The 15,898-nt window shown below is 39.3% G+C and overlaps 1 protein-coding gene across 10 annotated transcripts in view; it reads left to right on the top strand.

The window, feature by feature from the left end:
* Window positions 1–1,014: 1,014 nt before the first annotated feature.
* EML5 (EMAP like 5) overlaps window positions 1,015–15,898 on the top strand; it is a 109,920-nt gene continuing 95,036 nt past the window's right edge. For 5 of the 10 annotated variants that reach the window (XM_039382810.1, XM_027738617.2, XM_027738624.2 and 2 more), the window contains exon 1: window positions 1,212–1,408. In XM_039382810.1, coding sequence (XP_039238744.1) covers window positions 1,212–1,408 — 197 coding nt within the window. Of the gene's footprint in view, window positions 1,409–15,898 lie in introns of all 10 variants that reach the window. The other 5 variants (XR_005564084.1, XR_005564086.1, XR_005564085.1 and 2 more) reach the window with 2 other exon arrangements.

Below are 15,898 nucleotides of genomic sequence, written 5' to 3' on the forward strand. Positions count from 1 at the left end.
CTAATGGAATAGTAAAAGAGAAAAAGAAGTTAAAGGACTGAAGATTCAAAAATAAATCCTCACAAAATACATACAACTTGGAAAGCCAAATCTGTGTCTAAAGTAATAGGAAAAGGGTTTATTTTCAATTGTCAGACCAGAAAAGTTACCCAGGAGCTTTTAGAAGAGATATTCAACTTTATAGCACAAACCTGTTTGTATAATCATGTACTGAGGATTTATTTAGCCAGGGAGATTCTCTATAGAGTGAAAAAGCTGGGAAGGAGTACATTTTCTCGGGCAAAACTCTAGATGTGGCGGGGGGCTTTCCCCGGCACTGCTGCCTCACGCAGCACAGAGAAGTCACTCCCACACCTGTGAGGTCGGAAAGTGGCGACTTCGCCGGGTTAAAACGCTAAGGGTGAAAAGTTGTATGGGGAAATTAAGATGGGGAAGTAACTTTTGTGTGGCACACGAGTAAGGCAGTGGGCTGAAAGGGTTAAATATTCGTCATTAAAAATTACAGTTGGCATTTTCTTCTCGGTTGAAGCGGAGCTGCCGCTGGGCCCAGCGAGAGCGGGGGGTGGTTTTCACTCGCGGCTGACGAGGGGCTGGGGCTCATCCAGCCCCAGCGCTGCCGAGAGCCCGGCGGCGGCAGGGCGGCGGAAAGGCAAGGAACAGGGATGTTCCCCGGACGGGCAGTGAAAACAAAAAAAACCCTAAACTTGGGTGAGGGGGAGAAGACACAGCCGCGCTTAAAGAGAAAATAAAGTAAAATAAAATAAAAGGTAAATTAGAAAAAAACCCGCGTCATGGCAGGCGAAGGTGAAGCGCGTTACCTCCTGCCCAGTGCCCCCCACTACCGGCGGTCGGTCCCCGCCGCGCCCCCTCAGCCCCGCGGGCCCGCCCGGCCACTGACGGCGCCGCCCTCGGCGCAGGCGCAGCCGGGGCGCAGGGGGGGGGCCCGAGCGGCGCCGCGCCCTCGCTCCGCGTCCCGGGCGGTGTCTCGGCGCAGCCATGTCTGGCGGCGCGGGGCGGCGAGGCGCTCTCGGGCGGCGGCGCCCTCTGTGAGGCGGCGGCGGACGCGCGGCGGCGGCGGGCATCCATGTCGGCGGGCAGGGATTAGCGCGGCGGACACCGAGCCGAGCGGAGGGGGCGGCCGGCCCGTCGCCCCCTTCCCGCGGGGTCTCCGGCTGGGGAGAGCCGTACCCGGCCGGCGGGGGCGGGTGGACATGGCTGACCGGAGCGCGCCGAGCTGCCACCTGCGGCTGGAGTGGGTCTATGGCTACCGGGGTCACCAGTGCCGCAACAACCTCTATTACACAGCGGCCAAGGAGATCGTCTACTTCGTGGCGGGGGTCGGCGTGGTCTACAGCCCCCGGGAGCACCGGCAGAAATTCTACCTGGGGCACCAGGACGACATCATCAGGTACCGCCGGGCCGCCTCCCGCCGCGGGCCCCCGACCCCCTCTGGCTGTCCCGACCCCCGCAGCCCGGCTGTCCCAACCCCCTCCGGCTGTCCCGACCCCACAGCCCGGCTCGTTCCCTGCCCTCTCCTCCCGGTGCCCCGGAGCGGGGCGCGGGTGTCCCCACGCCGCCTCCTGCCCCCGGTGCCGTCCTGGGCAGCGCCGGCAATCCCGCGTCCCGTCAGCGCCGCGGGGACCCGGCGAGAGGACCGGGATACATCAAGGACAGTCAGCGCTCCCTCACCTCCCCCCCCGCCCGGGCATCGCCGTGGGTAAAAGCAGCCTGGGAATGGCTTTTGGCCGTCGGATTTCACGGGTCGGGTCGTGTTCCCCCCACTGCCGCCGGTGCGCGGTGCCGAAACTTGCGCGGGCGCCTGTTCCCGGCGCGGCAGCCCGAGGGTCGCGGCTCGGTCCCGGCCGCCCCTGAATGTCAAAGGGCCGGCGGGAGGAGAGGCGGTAATCGCGTGTGTGCCCCGGGCACTCGGGATGCGGAGGAGGTTAATCTGCAGCAAGGTAGACCTTTGGCTGGTGTTAAAAAGGCGACGATTACATGGGGAATTAGTGGCCTGCCTATAACTCACGCAACTTTTAGGGTGATCTTAAAAGAACAGCCTTTCTTGCGAAGTTGAGGCTTCTTCTGCAGCTCAGTAGTTCACTAGGCAGGGAATGTTATCAGGTGCTGAGTTCATAAACAAAAATTAAGAACTGATGTTGTGGAAGAGATGTGCTGGTGTCATTTCTTAAATGTGTTTCCACTCCAAGGATGCTTTCATAAGCCTAGTGGTGCTGTGAGATCAATGAGAGTATTTGACGAGTATGAAGGGCAGATGTGAGCCTGAGTCATCAATCTTTTCCCTTCCAGTAGGTGTCATTGCAGATGGATTTTGAATTCTGATTTCTTTTGCTCTTCATGTTGGGGCAAGAGCTAGCAGCCGATAGTTTTGTCGGTCTTTTGGAGGTTTAAAAGCACAAAATTTGTTTTTATGATGCTTGCTGCTCCAAACCATACCCTCTGTGTGTGTTACTCACATGAGTAACAGGTATTGCCTGCAGAGAGCATAATAGATGTTATGTCTTTCGTTTAAGCTTTTAGACACACTAGAAAAGTTGGTCATTATGGCCACTTTTTTCCTTTGTTTAAATCTTCTTGAAGAAATTTAAGTAGATTTGAAGTATGGCTGGGAATGAAGGGTGTGACTTGTGTAGTATATTTCTCCTTGGTGCTAAATATGTGAAGAAAAAAGTAGTCAGACAATGTACCCTTATAGACCCTCGTACTAGGGGTGTCGAATCAGGAGTTTGAATCACTGTTATTTGCATCATTTAATGCTTTAAAATTCTCAGTTTAATCCAGGAAAAACTGTTTTCTTAGGAACTGCTAGCCATCTATGATGTCAGGTGCTGCGGGAAATCCAGATCCGCAACTTCCTATTGTGCTAAGGAAGCGGTGGCTAACTACTTGTTCTAAGGTCGCCATAGTGTAATGTTACACATTTAATACTTTGTATTCATGAGTGCTTCTGAATGACACTGTTTGTTTCAGTAGCACTTCTATAGCATAAGAATTATATGGTTGAGCTAGGACTGTGGTAACAGTTCCTTGCTCAGTGTCTCTCAGTTTTGGTACAATGTGCTACATTTGGCCAAAATGTGACAGAACTCATTATTTAGAATAGTACTTTAAAGTAAAGAAAAAAATATCTACTGACAGTCAGCTAATCAGAGGAAAAGAGTGTACCCGGTTTGTGTGGGAATGTACTTTGAATTGTGTGATACCATGACCCAGCATACTGGAGTTTCTCCTGCTCTGAATTGTACCGATGTTGAGAGAATATAATTCTGTTAAAGCATTACAGGTTTATGCAGTTAGAATTTTGCATGCTTCTTAAGTGCAAAAGCTATATAGAAATACTAGTATGCCTTAAAAAGAATGCTTGATTTAAAAGCAGCATGGCTATTCCTAATAGTAAGATTAGAACTTGCAGTGATCGGTCTTTCACGTGCTACTTTTTCTAAAAGCAACATGGTACCATTTAAATGTCATCTCACACTTTTCATGACTAAACTTGGGTACCTAAACATACTAGTTCCCAAAATTTAAAGGACTCATAGTATTAGGTCAAGTATTAAAGGTATATAAAGGTCAAGTATTAAGAAATAAAAATTAAAATACCAAAAGGCAGGTGCAAAAATGGGATTATGTAATACAGTAAACAGTGTTACTTGATTTTCTCTCTGAGGATAACAAACTCAACTGTTGATTGCAAAAGAATTCATATGTTTGGTATTTTAATAGGCTTGGCAAGTACTGTCCAAGTGCTGGGACATTTGTGATTTTTTTTTAGTGAAAGCAATGGGAGGATTGAGTGTCTTTTTACAAGTATGGGATCTCACTTGTGAAGCTCTGGTGTCTGAAAATCTTACATGTTTAAAGAATCAAACTTTCATGAGCCCAGCTCCATAGCTACAAGGACTAAGCAGTAAATATTGCACACTACATGGTGATATTATTACTACTCTTCATTATGAGAACTTTTATACCGTTAGCATGCTTTGGATGATATTGTAATTGTGAATATCAATCAAGAAGAGAGGAACTGCAATTTTTTCAGTCAGAGACCATTTCTTTGTCTTTAGTAATAGCAAACAGTATTAGAGTAATGGACTGCTATAGGATATTTTCCATTGTAAAAATTCTTTCTTGCACCAGCAATTAGTGTTCTACTGTGAAGTTTTGCCTCCTTTTATTAAACAAAAGCCTGTAAACCTCCTGTAAGATTTTTTTATATGATTAGATGTTTTAACAAAATTTATTTTCAGTATAATAATCTCAATTTTAATTGCAGTGTGCACACCACGAATCCCTCAGCCTCAGTTAACTATGTAGTGAAAGCAAGAGAGCTCTCTTTCAGTGTTTTGTCCCTCAGTTCTATCAAACACTCTTTTGAAATAGAAGAGGATAATTAGGATCACTTAGGACCTCTATCAGTCTGTTTTTGTTGTTGTTGTTGTTTTTGTTTGTTTTAATTGGACAATCTCAGCTATAAATCCATCTTTAAAAGGACTTCTCTTGCTTTCTGGTGAGCTTTTGCTTTTTATGTTTTGGTTTTTATCTCTTCTGGGAATTACTTTCCAGAAATCAACTCACTATTCTGAAGGATAGAGAGTATCTATCTTATTTGTCTCTTATTTCTTACGCATCTGCATATTTTTATTGTTGAGGTCCAGGTTCCATGTGAACACTTATGGAACATGCCACTTAGATGCAGAAATGCTTTGGAAATTTGCATCTTTTGGGAGTGCTGATATCTGAGTTTCTTGCGTTTTCAGGAGTAAATAAGGAAAAAAATCTTGCACATGAAACCTCAGCTGACTTGCTTTGGCAGTGCTATCTGTTGCCAGCAGCATAACCTGGACATCCACTGTGTTTGCAGAAGATAAGATCCCCTGTCCAGCCTTGGCTGTGTATGTGTAGGAGATACAAATTTTGAATGAACATGCAAATTATTCCTACAGAGCTGCTGATTTAAACTTGTGTTCTCTAGGATTTCATGGGTCACAAAACTAGTTTGTGAGGTGTAGAATGGTTTGCTTTATGATAGACAAGGAAGAAACTGTGTGTTGGTGTGTTCAGGTTAGATCTTGCCGTTGTTCTCTCCATAATTTTATTGATTTAGAGGATCATAGGTTATTTAATGTAGGCTGTCCATCCTGTGTCAGAGAGACCTCAGGGGGATCATATTTAATCCTGATCTGTAGAAAGATTTCAGAAGATGCCCCCTCAGAGTATTATCTTGTCATACGGGAAACTGCTGCTCATGTTGAGGCTCCTTATTTGTCTGGGCTAAGTCCTGTTTATGTATTTTACTTTTTTAATGTAAGGTGAGAAAATTGGAAACCCTGAACTCATCCACCTTTTTAAATGGCTGTCTATTGCCAAAAGCCTTTGATGTCACCTGGTCTAGTCTCTATGTTGACGTGCTCGAAGGACACTTTTAGAATAATTTTTTTTCGTTTTTATTTATTAGCTGTGACCATCTTTTTTGTGACCTTCAGAGTATTGGAATTTTACTGGGACTTAACTTTTCATCTGGCATTGATGATGCCATTGAAAAGTAGAAGCTCAATCTGAGGTTAAACCAGTACATCTTTTTGAGATCTTTAGCAGACTTGACAAAAATGCGTATTTTGCTTTATGTGATGTCTGTTTTGAGCTCAAACTTTGCATTTATTTGTAATTATCCTTTTGTACCATTATTTCTTTGCTGGTGCAAAACAACCGCACAACTGTGCTGGTCACAGAAAGAAGAGGAATTACATTTCTCTGTCAAAAGGAGACAAATGAGGAAGGGTTATTATCTCTGTCCTACTTTTTAATATCCATCATGTGACTAAGTGGGCAAATAATAGTGCTGTTGTATATTATTCCTATAACTTTATAATCAGTAAAGTGTGACTACTTTAGTAAAATGTTTGTGGTACATTTAGGGTTTGTAGCTGGCACATTTTATACTAGTAAAAATGCTTGAATTTCTGCTGATAATGGCACCTATAGCTCTGCTGTTGAGGAGCCATAGGCTGTGTCTAATAAGTTCATTTTCTTTCTTTTCTAAAATCTATATACTTTCCTTCTCTGGGACTAAGTTGGGGGAAAGAAATCGTGTATCTTCTGCCCTAGGACTCGTGCAGAGTTGTGTTTTTAGGGCAAACATAACTTGAAGAATTATTTGGAAAACACTGAAATTCTTTACTATTAGTAATTATAGTACCAGAAACTACCAGATACCCTGCTACAAAGACAGAGGAGAAAGAAATCTTTCTACTTTGAGTTCGATTAAAACATATGGTTCTTTTCCCCCTTTATGCTTCTCTGTATCCAAGACTGTAGAGAGAGAAATTGCATGTTTACAGGGAGCAGAAGTATATGCAAGACAGGTGACAAGAATGGCAAAGCATTTATCTGTATTCTCACAGAGACAGTATTTGGCTGTTTCCAGAAAAATGGTTCACTTGTGTAAATCACAGCTTAAGACAATTTTTCTTATTTTTTTTGCTGTCAACTCTGTAGGAATCATGTTGAACTTTGTTTCCTAAGAAACAAAAAGAAGAAGCCCAACCTCTGGCCACTGAATTGTGGTCTTTCTAGACGCTTTATTTAAGACTGTCGTTTTTTTTGTATTTCAAAATTCAGCTCAATCTACACGAGATTGCCCTGCCTAAGATTCTATGATCTTGCTCCTTTATTCCAAGGCAAAAAAGCTATATCTTTTTAGTGTCAACATTTCTAAGGTTCTAGTGAAAATCAAAATCACTTCTGCTCCCTGGTGTTAGTTCTATTCACCAACTCGGATTTATCTACTTATTGTTGCACTCTCAATGTTAGTCTAACCATCATCATCTAAGAAATTCTTGTACTCTGTCAGCTGCTTTCTAAGACTGCTCCTGGATAATGCTCTCAGGGAGGCAGGTCCAGGCTTCCTCTGTGTGTCTGTCAGCTGTGGTTTGCAAACAGAAATTCTAGCAGTGCAGCAATTAGTCACATCCTAGTTTTGAATGGCAACAGATCTTTTCCTCACCCTCTCTTTTTGTTAACTATGCATTGTTATGACTTTGGATGACTAGCTGTTGGACTTTTTTAATAAAGATGCTGTGTATTTCTACCACCTCATTCTATGAGAGAGGCTTTGTGCCTCTCTTTGGTCCCTTTTCATTAGATTCTAGTAAAGAGAAAAAACTTATGAAAGAAGAGATTATCTTTTCTCAGAAAAAGAGCCAAACAGGTTTCACAAGAATGTAGAAGGAAATTGTTTTGTTTTCATCTTTTGTATTCCCCCAGTAGTCTGACACCCTAGTTCTCAAAAACCTCAACAAACAGTTGAAGTAATTGTAAGTTAAGGTATCTGCTGTCAGATTTATTTTCTTGTTCTTGTCTAGAATAAATGCTGTGTGTCTCTGCCCTAACTCCAGATGACAGTCAAGCACAAATGTTAAACAGTAGGTTCTAAGTATAGCTACAAAATTTTATCAGATGGAATTCTATTAATTGGTTTGGCAGCAGTTCTATGAATTTTCACAAGGAATTTCGTGATTAGTTGTGTATTTCGGATTTCAGGGAATGTAACTGAATGAATAGCACAGTTGCCACATAAGGAGAACTTTTTTAATTATTCATTCCATGTGCAGCCTGTTCTGTCTTTTGAATTACTTAGGTGACAGAGGAAAACCAAGCTTCAGCATGGGAGGAATTGTTTGTCTGTCCTTGAATTTTATGCAGTCCAGATCTTTCTTTCTAGAAACAAAATCTGTTGTTTATTCATTTGCAGAAAGGTAATCTCCCAAATTATTTCAATAATCATAGCCATCGATGAAGGCCATCCCCCTTTGGATCCTTTAATAACTGTGCTGGAGGAAAACAAGAGTAAAATTAATTTTAACGTTATGCTTCAAATGTGAAATGGGTCATGCATAGAAACACATGAAAATGTTGCTTGTATAATGCTTAGGAAACCTACAGCATGGATACATTCTGGATTACTAGGGACAGTGTTAGGAAACCAGTCTTTGTTCTGAAGGCCCAAAGAAAGTCTGTGGTAGGAACAGTTCCCCTCTAGAAGTACTGGTGAGGCTGTACTGTGTCCAGTTCTGGGCTCCTCATTACCTGAGAGATGTGGAGCTACAAGACAGTCCATTGAAGGGCCACTTCGAGATCCTGTCGATGGTTAGGAAACTGGACCATCTCTCCCAAGGAAAGGCTGAGAGAACTGGGACCATTTAGCCCAGAGAAGAGAAGGCTCAGAGGTCATCTGATCAATCTATATAAACAGCTGAAGGGAAAGTGTAAAGAAGATGGAATCAGGCTCTTTTCAGTGGTGCCCAGTGACAAGTCAAGTGACTTCCCAAGCAAAAATAAAAATTGTAGGCCCAAGCTGAACAGTAAGAGCTTCCAGAATTGGAAATTCTGTTCCAAAGCTTCAGTGTTTTGACTACAAACATTAATTTATGATCTTCCCACATGCAAAGTCAAATAAAAATAATTTAATGTAAGTCTAGTTAAGGAAATAATTTTTCAAATTATTTTTTCTTGATGAAAATTAGACATCGAGAAAAGATCGTGGGTTTTTGATATGCAATGGAATGTTTACTGCGAAACCAAATACTCTTAAATAGTTGATTTTTCTGTAATGAAAAACAGGCTTTGGAGTGTTTGCTGGTGGGTTCCTGCTCAAATGTGACACCTGGGGTTCATTCTCCATTTGCACTTGATGGGGGAACTGCCTTCTTCAAAGAATGAAAGCAACATAATGTTGAAACCATGTAATGTGTACCATTCCAAGAGATTTATTACAGCAACTCAAATCACTTGAATGGGTTAATTCACCAAACTGTTGCCTTAATAAGGCATTAAGGCATTTTTCTTTTCTGAATATGATATTTGGAGGGACTGATTTCTTTTTTTCCTCAGAAAGTTTAGATTTCCAACTGAAAAATCATGTCTTTCCCTTAGCCTATTCTTGGGCTTATATGGTGCAATGTTTCATTTGTTTATACTAAAGATAAATCAATTGACTCTCACTTCATCACCTCCAGATGATCTCTAAGGACATAGTTTATATTCCTCCATTGAAGAAGTCATGACTTAATAGGACCTAAATTATATCATAATTAAGCTAAGCAGTCCTCCTATAAGCCTCTAGCTTAAGTATCTTTTGTCTGTCTGTCAGTCAAAATGGCATTTTTTACAGCAGAAGCACTTGGTAGGACAAGGGGTGAGATAATTCCCCTGATGACCATTTTATGCCATGCTTCACAAGGACAAAGTCCCAGTTAAGTGCTGACCAGTTTTTCATGTTAAGTGGTCTCAAGTTGTCATATCTGTAAAAGTCTGGAGGGAAGATTCATGTTCATATCTTAAAGAGATCAGAGGGAGAGAGGAAAGAGCGTGATCTGCCTTTTCCTTGAGGAAAACCAAGTTTTCTGGGTGGTTCTAGGGCTTTTCTGGAACATGTTCTACCAGGCTGAAAGATGTTTTTTGAGGGATTTATTATTGAATCTTCATTACAATTTTTTTTTTTTTTACCAAGAGCTTTGTGCATCATCTTTTAAAAAAATATTTTGCTTGGATTTGGTTTGATAAAATGAAAATATTTTAGGAATACAGAATAAGATATTTCTTTGATTCAGTTTGAAGTGGGGCTAGAGTAAACCTGTTGCTTAATACACCTGCATACCATTAAAAACTATATTTTTCCTAATTAAAGCAACATGAATAGTAATATCAAAAATATCCAACCAGAACTGAACATCTAAACCATACTAGAAGTTGATTAAAGTAGATAACAGAGCAAGGAGCTACAGGCTTAGGAGCTTGCCTTCATGCATCGTGCTTTTCATAGCCAGCAGTCACATCACCTTCTGAACTGATTCTGTCAGCACTCACAGGCAGGGTCAGGTCAGGTCAATACTTAAATGGGAAAACGTCCTGGTGCTGTAGAAAATGCTTTTCTTGATTTGGTAGTTGGGTCTTTTTCTCATAACGGTTGCAAAAAAGTGAGGCTTTGGGACAATGTCTGAGAAGAACAGGAAATGTAACCAAAGGCTTAAGAGTATTTAATTTTTGAAAATTTTGAAGTAATTTCTGCAGAAATTTTGAGCTCTGCTCTAATCTTTCAGCTTTTCCAAATTACAGCCAAAGCAGTTATGTTTCTGTTTACCTATATTTTCAGTGTTTTAATTTGTTAGTCATCCTCTTGATATAGGTAGGAAAGTAGATTATGTTCCTGGCTGAATTTTAACAGCATTATGAGGTTAGCTTATTGTGTTAACAATGTTATTATGATAGTGATAGGCTATCTTAGCCTAGAAACTTGGCATGTTTCAATAATATAATTCTTTTGAAGGGTTTGTATGAAGTCAAATGTTTGGGGTTTTAAATGCAAAATTTGAAGTTTCAGTTAAGACATAAATTAAACTTCAGGTTTAGAAGTTAATTATTGAGAGTTCATTTTTTTCCCTCTGTAATTGTTTTAGGTTGTAAACCATAGTGTACATGTTCTGTATGACATATCAAAAAATTAGTTTAGATTTTACTGTAATTGTTAACACAAGCAATGCCGGCTTTTTAAGAGATACATACTTGAAGCAGAACCTGAAATAATTATGAAGAGATGTTTTTAGTTTTATGTCATCTACATTTTGAGGTTTTTAAAGCTTAAGCTGACACTGACATTAAGCTAAAAAAGCTGGAGAATTTAGTTTTACTTTATATAATACCTCAAGGTTTTTTTTTACTTCAAGATGTAGTTTAACCAGTTTTTCAAAATGTTATTATACCACTTACAGAGATGTGTTTCTGATTTGGGACAGCACTTTTATCTATCATTTAATTTAAATGAAAAGTAATTTATTATTCATAAAAGCGTCAAAGCTGTCTAATCTGGACTGATAAAGATTAGTCATGTGCTCATATTAAAATTTAGATTTGTTACAAACTTAAATTATTATACTGTTATAGTATTATCAAGGAAATTGGTTTATCCACAATATATTTATTTTACTTGGAATGGTTTATTGATTTTGGCATGTTCACATGGTAATCAGAACTACTGAGCACTTGAAATAGCTTTCAAAGAAAAGTTATAATTTTCCTTGAACTTAAGTGTCAGAAAGTGAAAGTTCTCATAGCCATCATTAATAATTTGGTTGAATGTTTAACTGAGATGCCACTGAATGTTCTTTTCAAAAACACGTATTCAAGATTTTCTGCCCAGGGAGATGCTGATGTGTCATCTGTAGTATGAATTTCCCCTGGTGCAATAGTGAAACACCCTACAGAATGTTATAGATATGTATAAACTACCTGCATTAGGGCACAGATTGCTCTGATTACTCCATGGGCTACAAAAGACTTTAATTTCTACAAGAAATAACCAGTATCATTATTTGCATTACTGTTGTAGCTACTGCAATAGTCATGGACTTTAAAAATGCAGTGCTTGATTTGCACAGAAAAGGTCAGAATCAGCCAAGATTGCCTTAAGTCTTGGTAGCAAAAGATATGATTGAATTCTTAAGTCAGGCTTATGATACCTATCGGTTTTATATTGTAAAAGATAGAAACCACAAAGAATTCCAGTGCGTACACCATCTGATAACACCTCTACTGTACTGCATTTAAAACAAGATGTCTCTGTGAGACCACTACTGTTTAAAAAGCAGGTTTTTTTGTTAATTTACCTAGCTGCTAGAGGATACATATATTCTTAAAACTCCAGAGAAATACTGTATTTCTTCTTCAAAATAACTGTCCTCAGCCTAGTTGCAAAAGACTCCCCTTTAACTAGGATTCCTCATCACTGCTGAGAGGCTTCCTGGTAGACTCCTTTTCTTTTGAATAGGATCTGTAAGATGGTGCCTGATGCTTATTCTTTTATGAAAGCCCTGGGTATTCAGATATTACTTCAGAAGATACAGTGAATGATCCTTCCAACCATTTTTCTTAGGGTTCTAATTTCATTTCACTGCTTGATCCTCTTAGCTTTTTCAGGGGAGTTCCTTCATAGTACCTATTGCTTTGGGCTGCAGACAGGGTGGATCTAGACCAGTATCTGTATGCCCAGGTCAGTCTGAATCTTTTGCTTTAAAAACACACATCCTCTCATGTTAGCCATGTTAGCCAAAAAAAAGCCCAAAAACCTAACCAAAACCGCAATCAATCAAACAAAAAAACCCCAAATGTGCAAAAAAAACCTCCAACCAAGCCTTCCATCCTAACAGCAATGTCCAACCTGTAATTGCTGAAATATTCATTGGATCATATTTGATAAATATTTTTGGAGACTCCGTTTTTGGAGGTCTTGGTATTGTTTGTCTGTGGATTAGCACTGTTTTGCATCAGAATGATGTTCCTATGCTGAAAAGCAGTGGATTTCTAAAATAGGAGTAATAATTCCTCTTGAGCTGTGAACTGAAATGCCTCTTTTTCTGAGCCAAGGTAAGCACATTTGTTCACAGGATTTTTTTCCTCTTTATACTGTCCAAATATAAACAGAATTACTAGGTTTTAAGACAGGTTTATGGAAATAAAAGAATGTTAAACATATGCTTTAGATTAGTTCCAAGAGATATTTCTGTGTTTGATTCAGCTGACAGACTGCTGAGACGCATATCCAGTCTCAGAACCAGGACCCTGTCTTCAGAAAATTCTTACCTATGCATCCTTCTAGAACAATCTGTGCCTAATTGGGGCATAGCTTGTAGGATTTGTAGCTGGCACAGGAAAAAACCTGAGCAGATCTTGGCATTCTGTTCAGATTTGAACTTTCCCCTTCCCAAGGACTGCTGCAACTTGGATTGGATGTTTCTCTGGGGTTTGAATTCAAGAATCAAGAGAAATGTGTCCAAAGAGTGAGTGCCATAACTTTGGAGAGAATAATGTCAGTTTGAACAAAGTGATCAGCTTTAGAGGTACCCGAAGGTGGTACTTCTACTGATGGTTTAGCCAAATCTGTGACAGATTACATTTAGGAAAATTTTTCATTTGCCTCTTACATTCTGTTGACTATAGGATCAGTTACATCTTAATTTTCCTCTGGCTTCATAAAAGGTATATTGATAAGATACTTGACATAAAGTTACATGTAAATAAAATACTTGATTAAGGTGAAGAATTTAAGTAAAAAGAAGAGAAACAACACTGAGGCAGAGGACCAGACCTAGTAATAAAGAAAATGTGTCCAAGCTGAAAATCCTGTTTATAAATTGGTCATAGTTATAGTAAAATCATTGTGTTCTCACGTCTAGCTCACACTTTTCACTCCTGATTACATATTGTATTTTTTACTTTGCCGAATTGGAGAATGAAATCTGTAGATACGACGTAGTTTTATAATAATGCTCTAAAAGACTGGATGAAAAAGTATTGCTTTACTGCTTTGATTCTTTCTGTTTATGTGGTATATTTCTTGTGACTAAATCTAGTTGTGTATAATGTTAGTTGCATATAATCTAGTTGCATATAATGTTAAAAATAAAATTTTCCAAATGATAGGATAACGTATTTTACGAACAAAGCTCCTGAAAATGTCAGACTGTGTTATAGGTGCATACAAACATTATACATACATACCACTGGGGAAAAAAACCCAAAACATACTTAAGGGTAGAAATAACTTAAAAAAATCTATGCATTTTAGTATTTTGAGGTGAGTGGTAGTCAGATGTCTCCATTTTATCAAGACAGTCTACGTGCAGAATGAGTGGATTAATTCTATGTTTTGGTTAACTGACAACTGTATAAACCTTCTCTTGACTTTTAGAACTGTGTTAATCCCTGTTCCCTGTTTATAATCTCTCTACAAGAGCAAGCAAGGTGAATGATGCTTTATCTTAGATCAAGACAAGGCATCAGACGGCATTTGGAAATTGCCTGAAGATTTACTGTGGCAAGTGTGACATTTTAAGTGAAATAGCCTTCCAGAGTACTTAAAGAAATAACAGGAATATTTGAGAACTGATAAATGTTTTGGGTTTTTTTTAGATCAAGGTTGCACATTAGATGATATTTGTGTTTTTAGTTACAAGTTCCTCTTCTACTAACTGTTTTTTCAATTGCTGTGTCTTCTGCCATAGAAATTAATACCTAGAAATACATAGAAAATGAATAGCCTTTGAAACATTATTCGATAATAAATTAATGTATGAATAACTGTGGTTTTATCTTTTGCAGGTTACAGCCTATGCTTATGGTAATAAGTATTCCATTCCATTCCCTTACTGGGGTTATTCAACTGAATCAGTATTCTGGAGATAAATATAATTTTTGAGCAGAAGAGTTGTATTTTCTTGAAAGTGTTGCACATGAATGTTCTTCATCCATCTTCTCCATTTAAGTAGTTTTTAATAATTAAGTTTGTGAGCCCACAGGGTCAACAGCTTTCATTGCCTACCAAATACACATTGACTTCTGAGTCCCTTTAGTATTGCATTTTCATATGCTTCTTTCCTGTTTTGTTTATGGGTCTGGTACATATGGGGGTTTTACTTGTTTTAGCAGATGGTCTTTTGTGTAAATACTTTTGTAGCCTCAATCCCATTTTTAGTTTTTTTTCTAAACAAGGGTTCAGATGATGTCCCAGCTTTAAGTGGTATCCTGGCTCTTCTCACCTTTCTGAGTAGGAAGTTAGATGGCGGGATGGTAAATTATAAAGTGTTATAGAGTCCTTGGCTTTCTTTTTCTGTAGGAAAACACCTCTGTCTAACTCCTGTAGAACACCTGTAGGCCTGAACTTCTCAAGAACTTGCGAAGAAATCTGGTGCATCTGCAGTCTCCAGGGTTGGCGAGATAGTGTTCTCTTCTGCTCCAAACCTTCTTTGGTTGACAATGAAATGCAGTCCATTGAAGTACAGAATGTTGTGCTTATCTCAGCTTTTTTCGCTCGCAGCTCTGCTACTGCCTTCTTCCCACTGTTCCTTATTTTAAGCCAACTGCTAATTTTATCAGGATAACCTTTCTGTATAAAAGAACCTTTCAAAAATTGTCACTGATTACTCTGTGACTTCACTCTTGAATATTCAGATGATAAGTTCTTGCACAGAGAAGTTTTTCATTAATATATCCCATAGGAGAGAAGACTGAATAGCTGTTTAATATACTTGGTCAGAAATATGAAAGAAAATTTTACATTCTGTGATTTTTTTTTTCCCCTATATAATACTAGAAGATCTAGTATAAATTTCAAAAATAGTAGATGGAAAATTAGTAGTGAAAAACTGTTGTAAATCTCCTATGGATATGCAATGACTGAGTGAAGAGTTGTTTGAAGGGTTTTAGTGATAATGAAGAAATTTTGTACCTCAAGCAAATTTAATTCATTAACTTCTGAGGTCAGAAGCATCCAAAATAACCTTTTTCTCAAAAGAAATTTTTGAAGTGGTCTTGGCTAAGTAATTTTAACTGTGGGAAGAATTTTTGTCATTCAGTTTCCCTTTCTAGCCTGAATTTTGTTACAAAATTTATTTGAAATTAATTCTGTTCTGATTTTATAGCCATAATTGTCTCAATTCTCCCATAATTAAGTGGCTACAGCATGATAATCTTTACTAAAGTAGTTTCTTAGCTTGTAAACTGTTTAGAATGGGAAATCAGTGTTTCCGCCTTGATTTTAGACTGCCTTGGTTTGTCAGTCTGTGATAGGTTTGTAGGTTTGTATGCTTTTCACCATATGTATTCCAGAGTGAAGGACTGCTTTCTAACTTTGTGACTGACAAATCCTAACCAAATGGTTTAATACTGCTTGCTGATTTGTTAAGGGATCTCTTTCAGGTCATCAGATCTAGTGACCCAAAAGAGCTGAATAGCTGGACTGCCTCCCTCCTAAGTTACTTGCAACTGATTGCACTGCCTCTTCTCTTCACAGATCCTGTGCTTCTGGGTTTTTTTCCTTTTTTTTTGGCCT

This window comes from Pipra filicauda, unplaced genomic scaffold (genome assembly GCF_003945595.2).
Source record: "Pipra filicauda isolate LSUMZ 115617 unplaced genomic scaffold, ASM394559v2 scaffold283_size971201_pilon, whole genome shotgun sequence".
NCBI classification, from domain to species: domain Eukaryota; kingdom Metazoa; phylum Chordata; class Aves; order Passeriformes; family Pipridae; genus Pipra; species Pipra filicauda.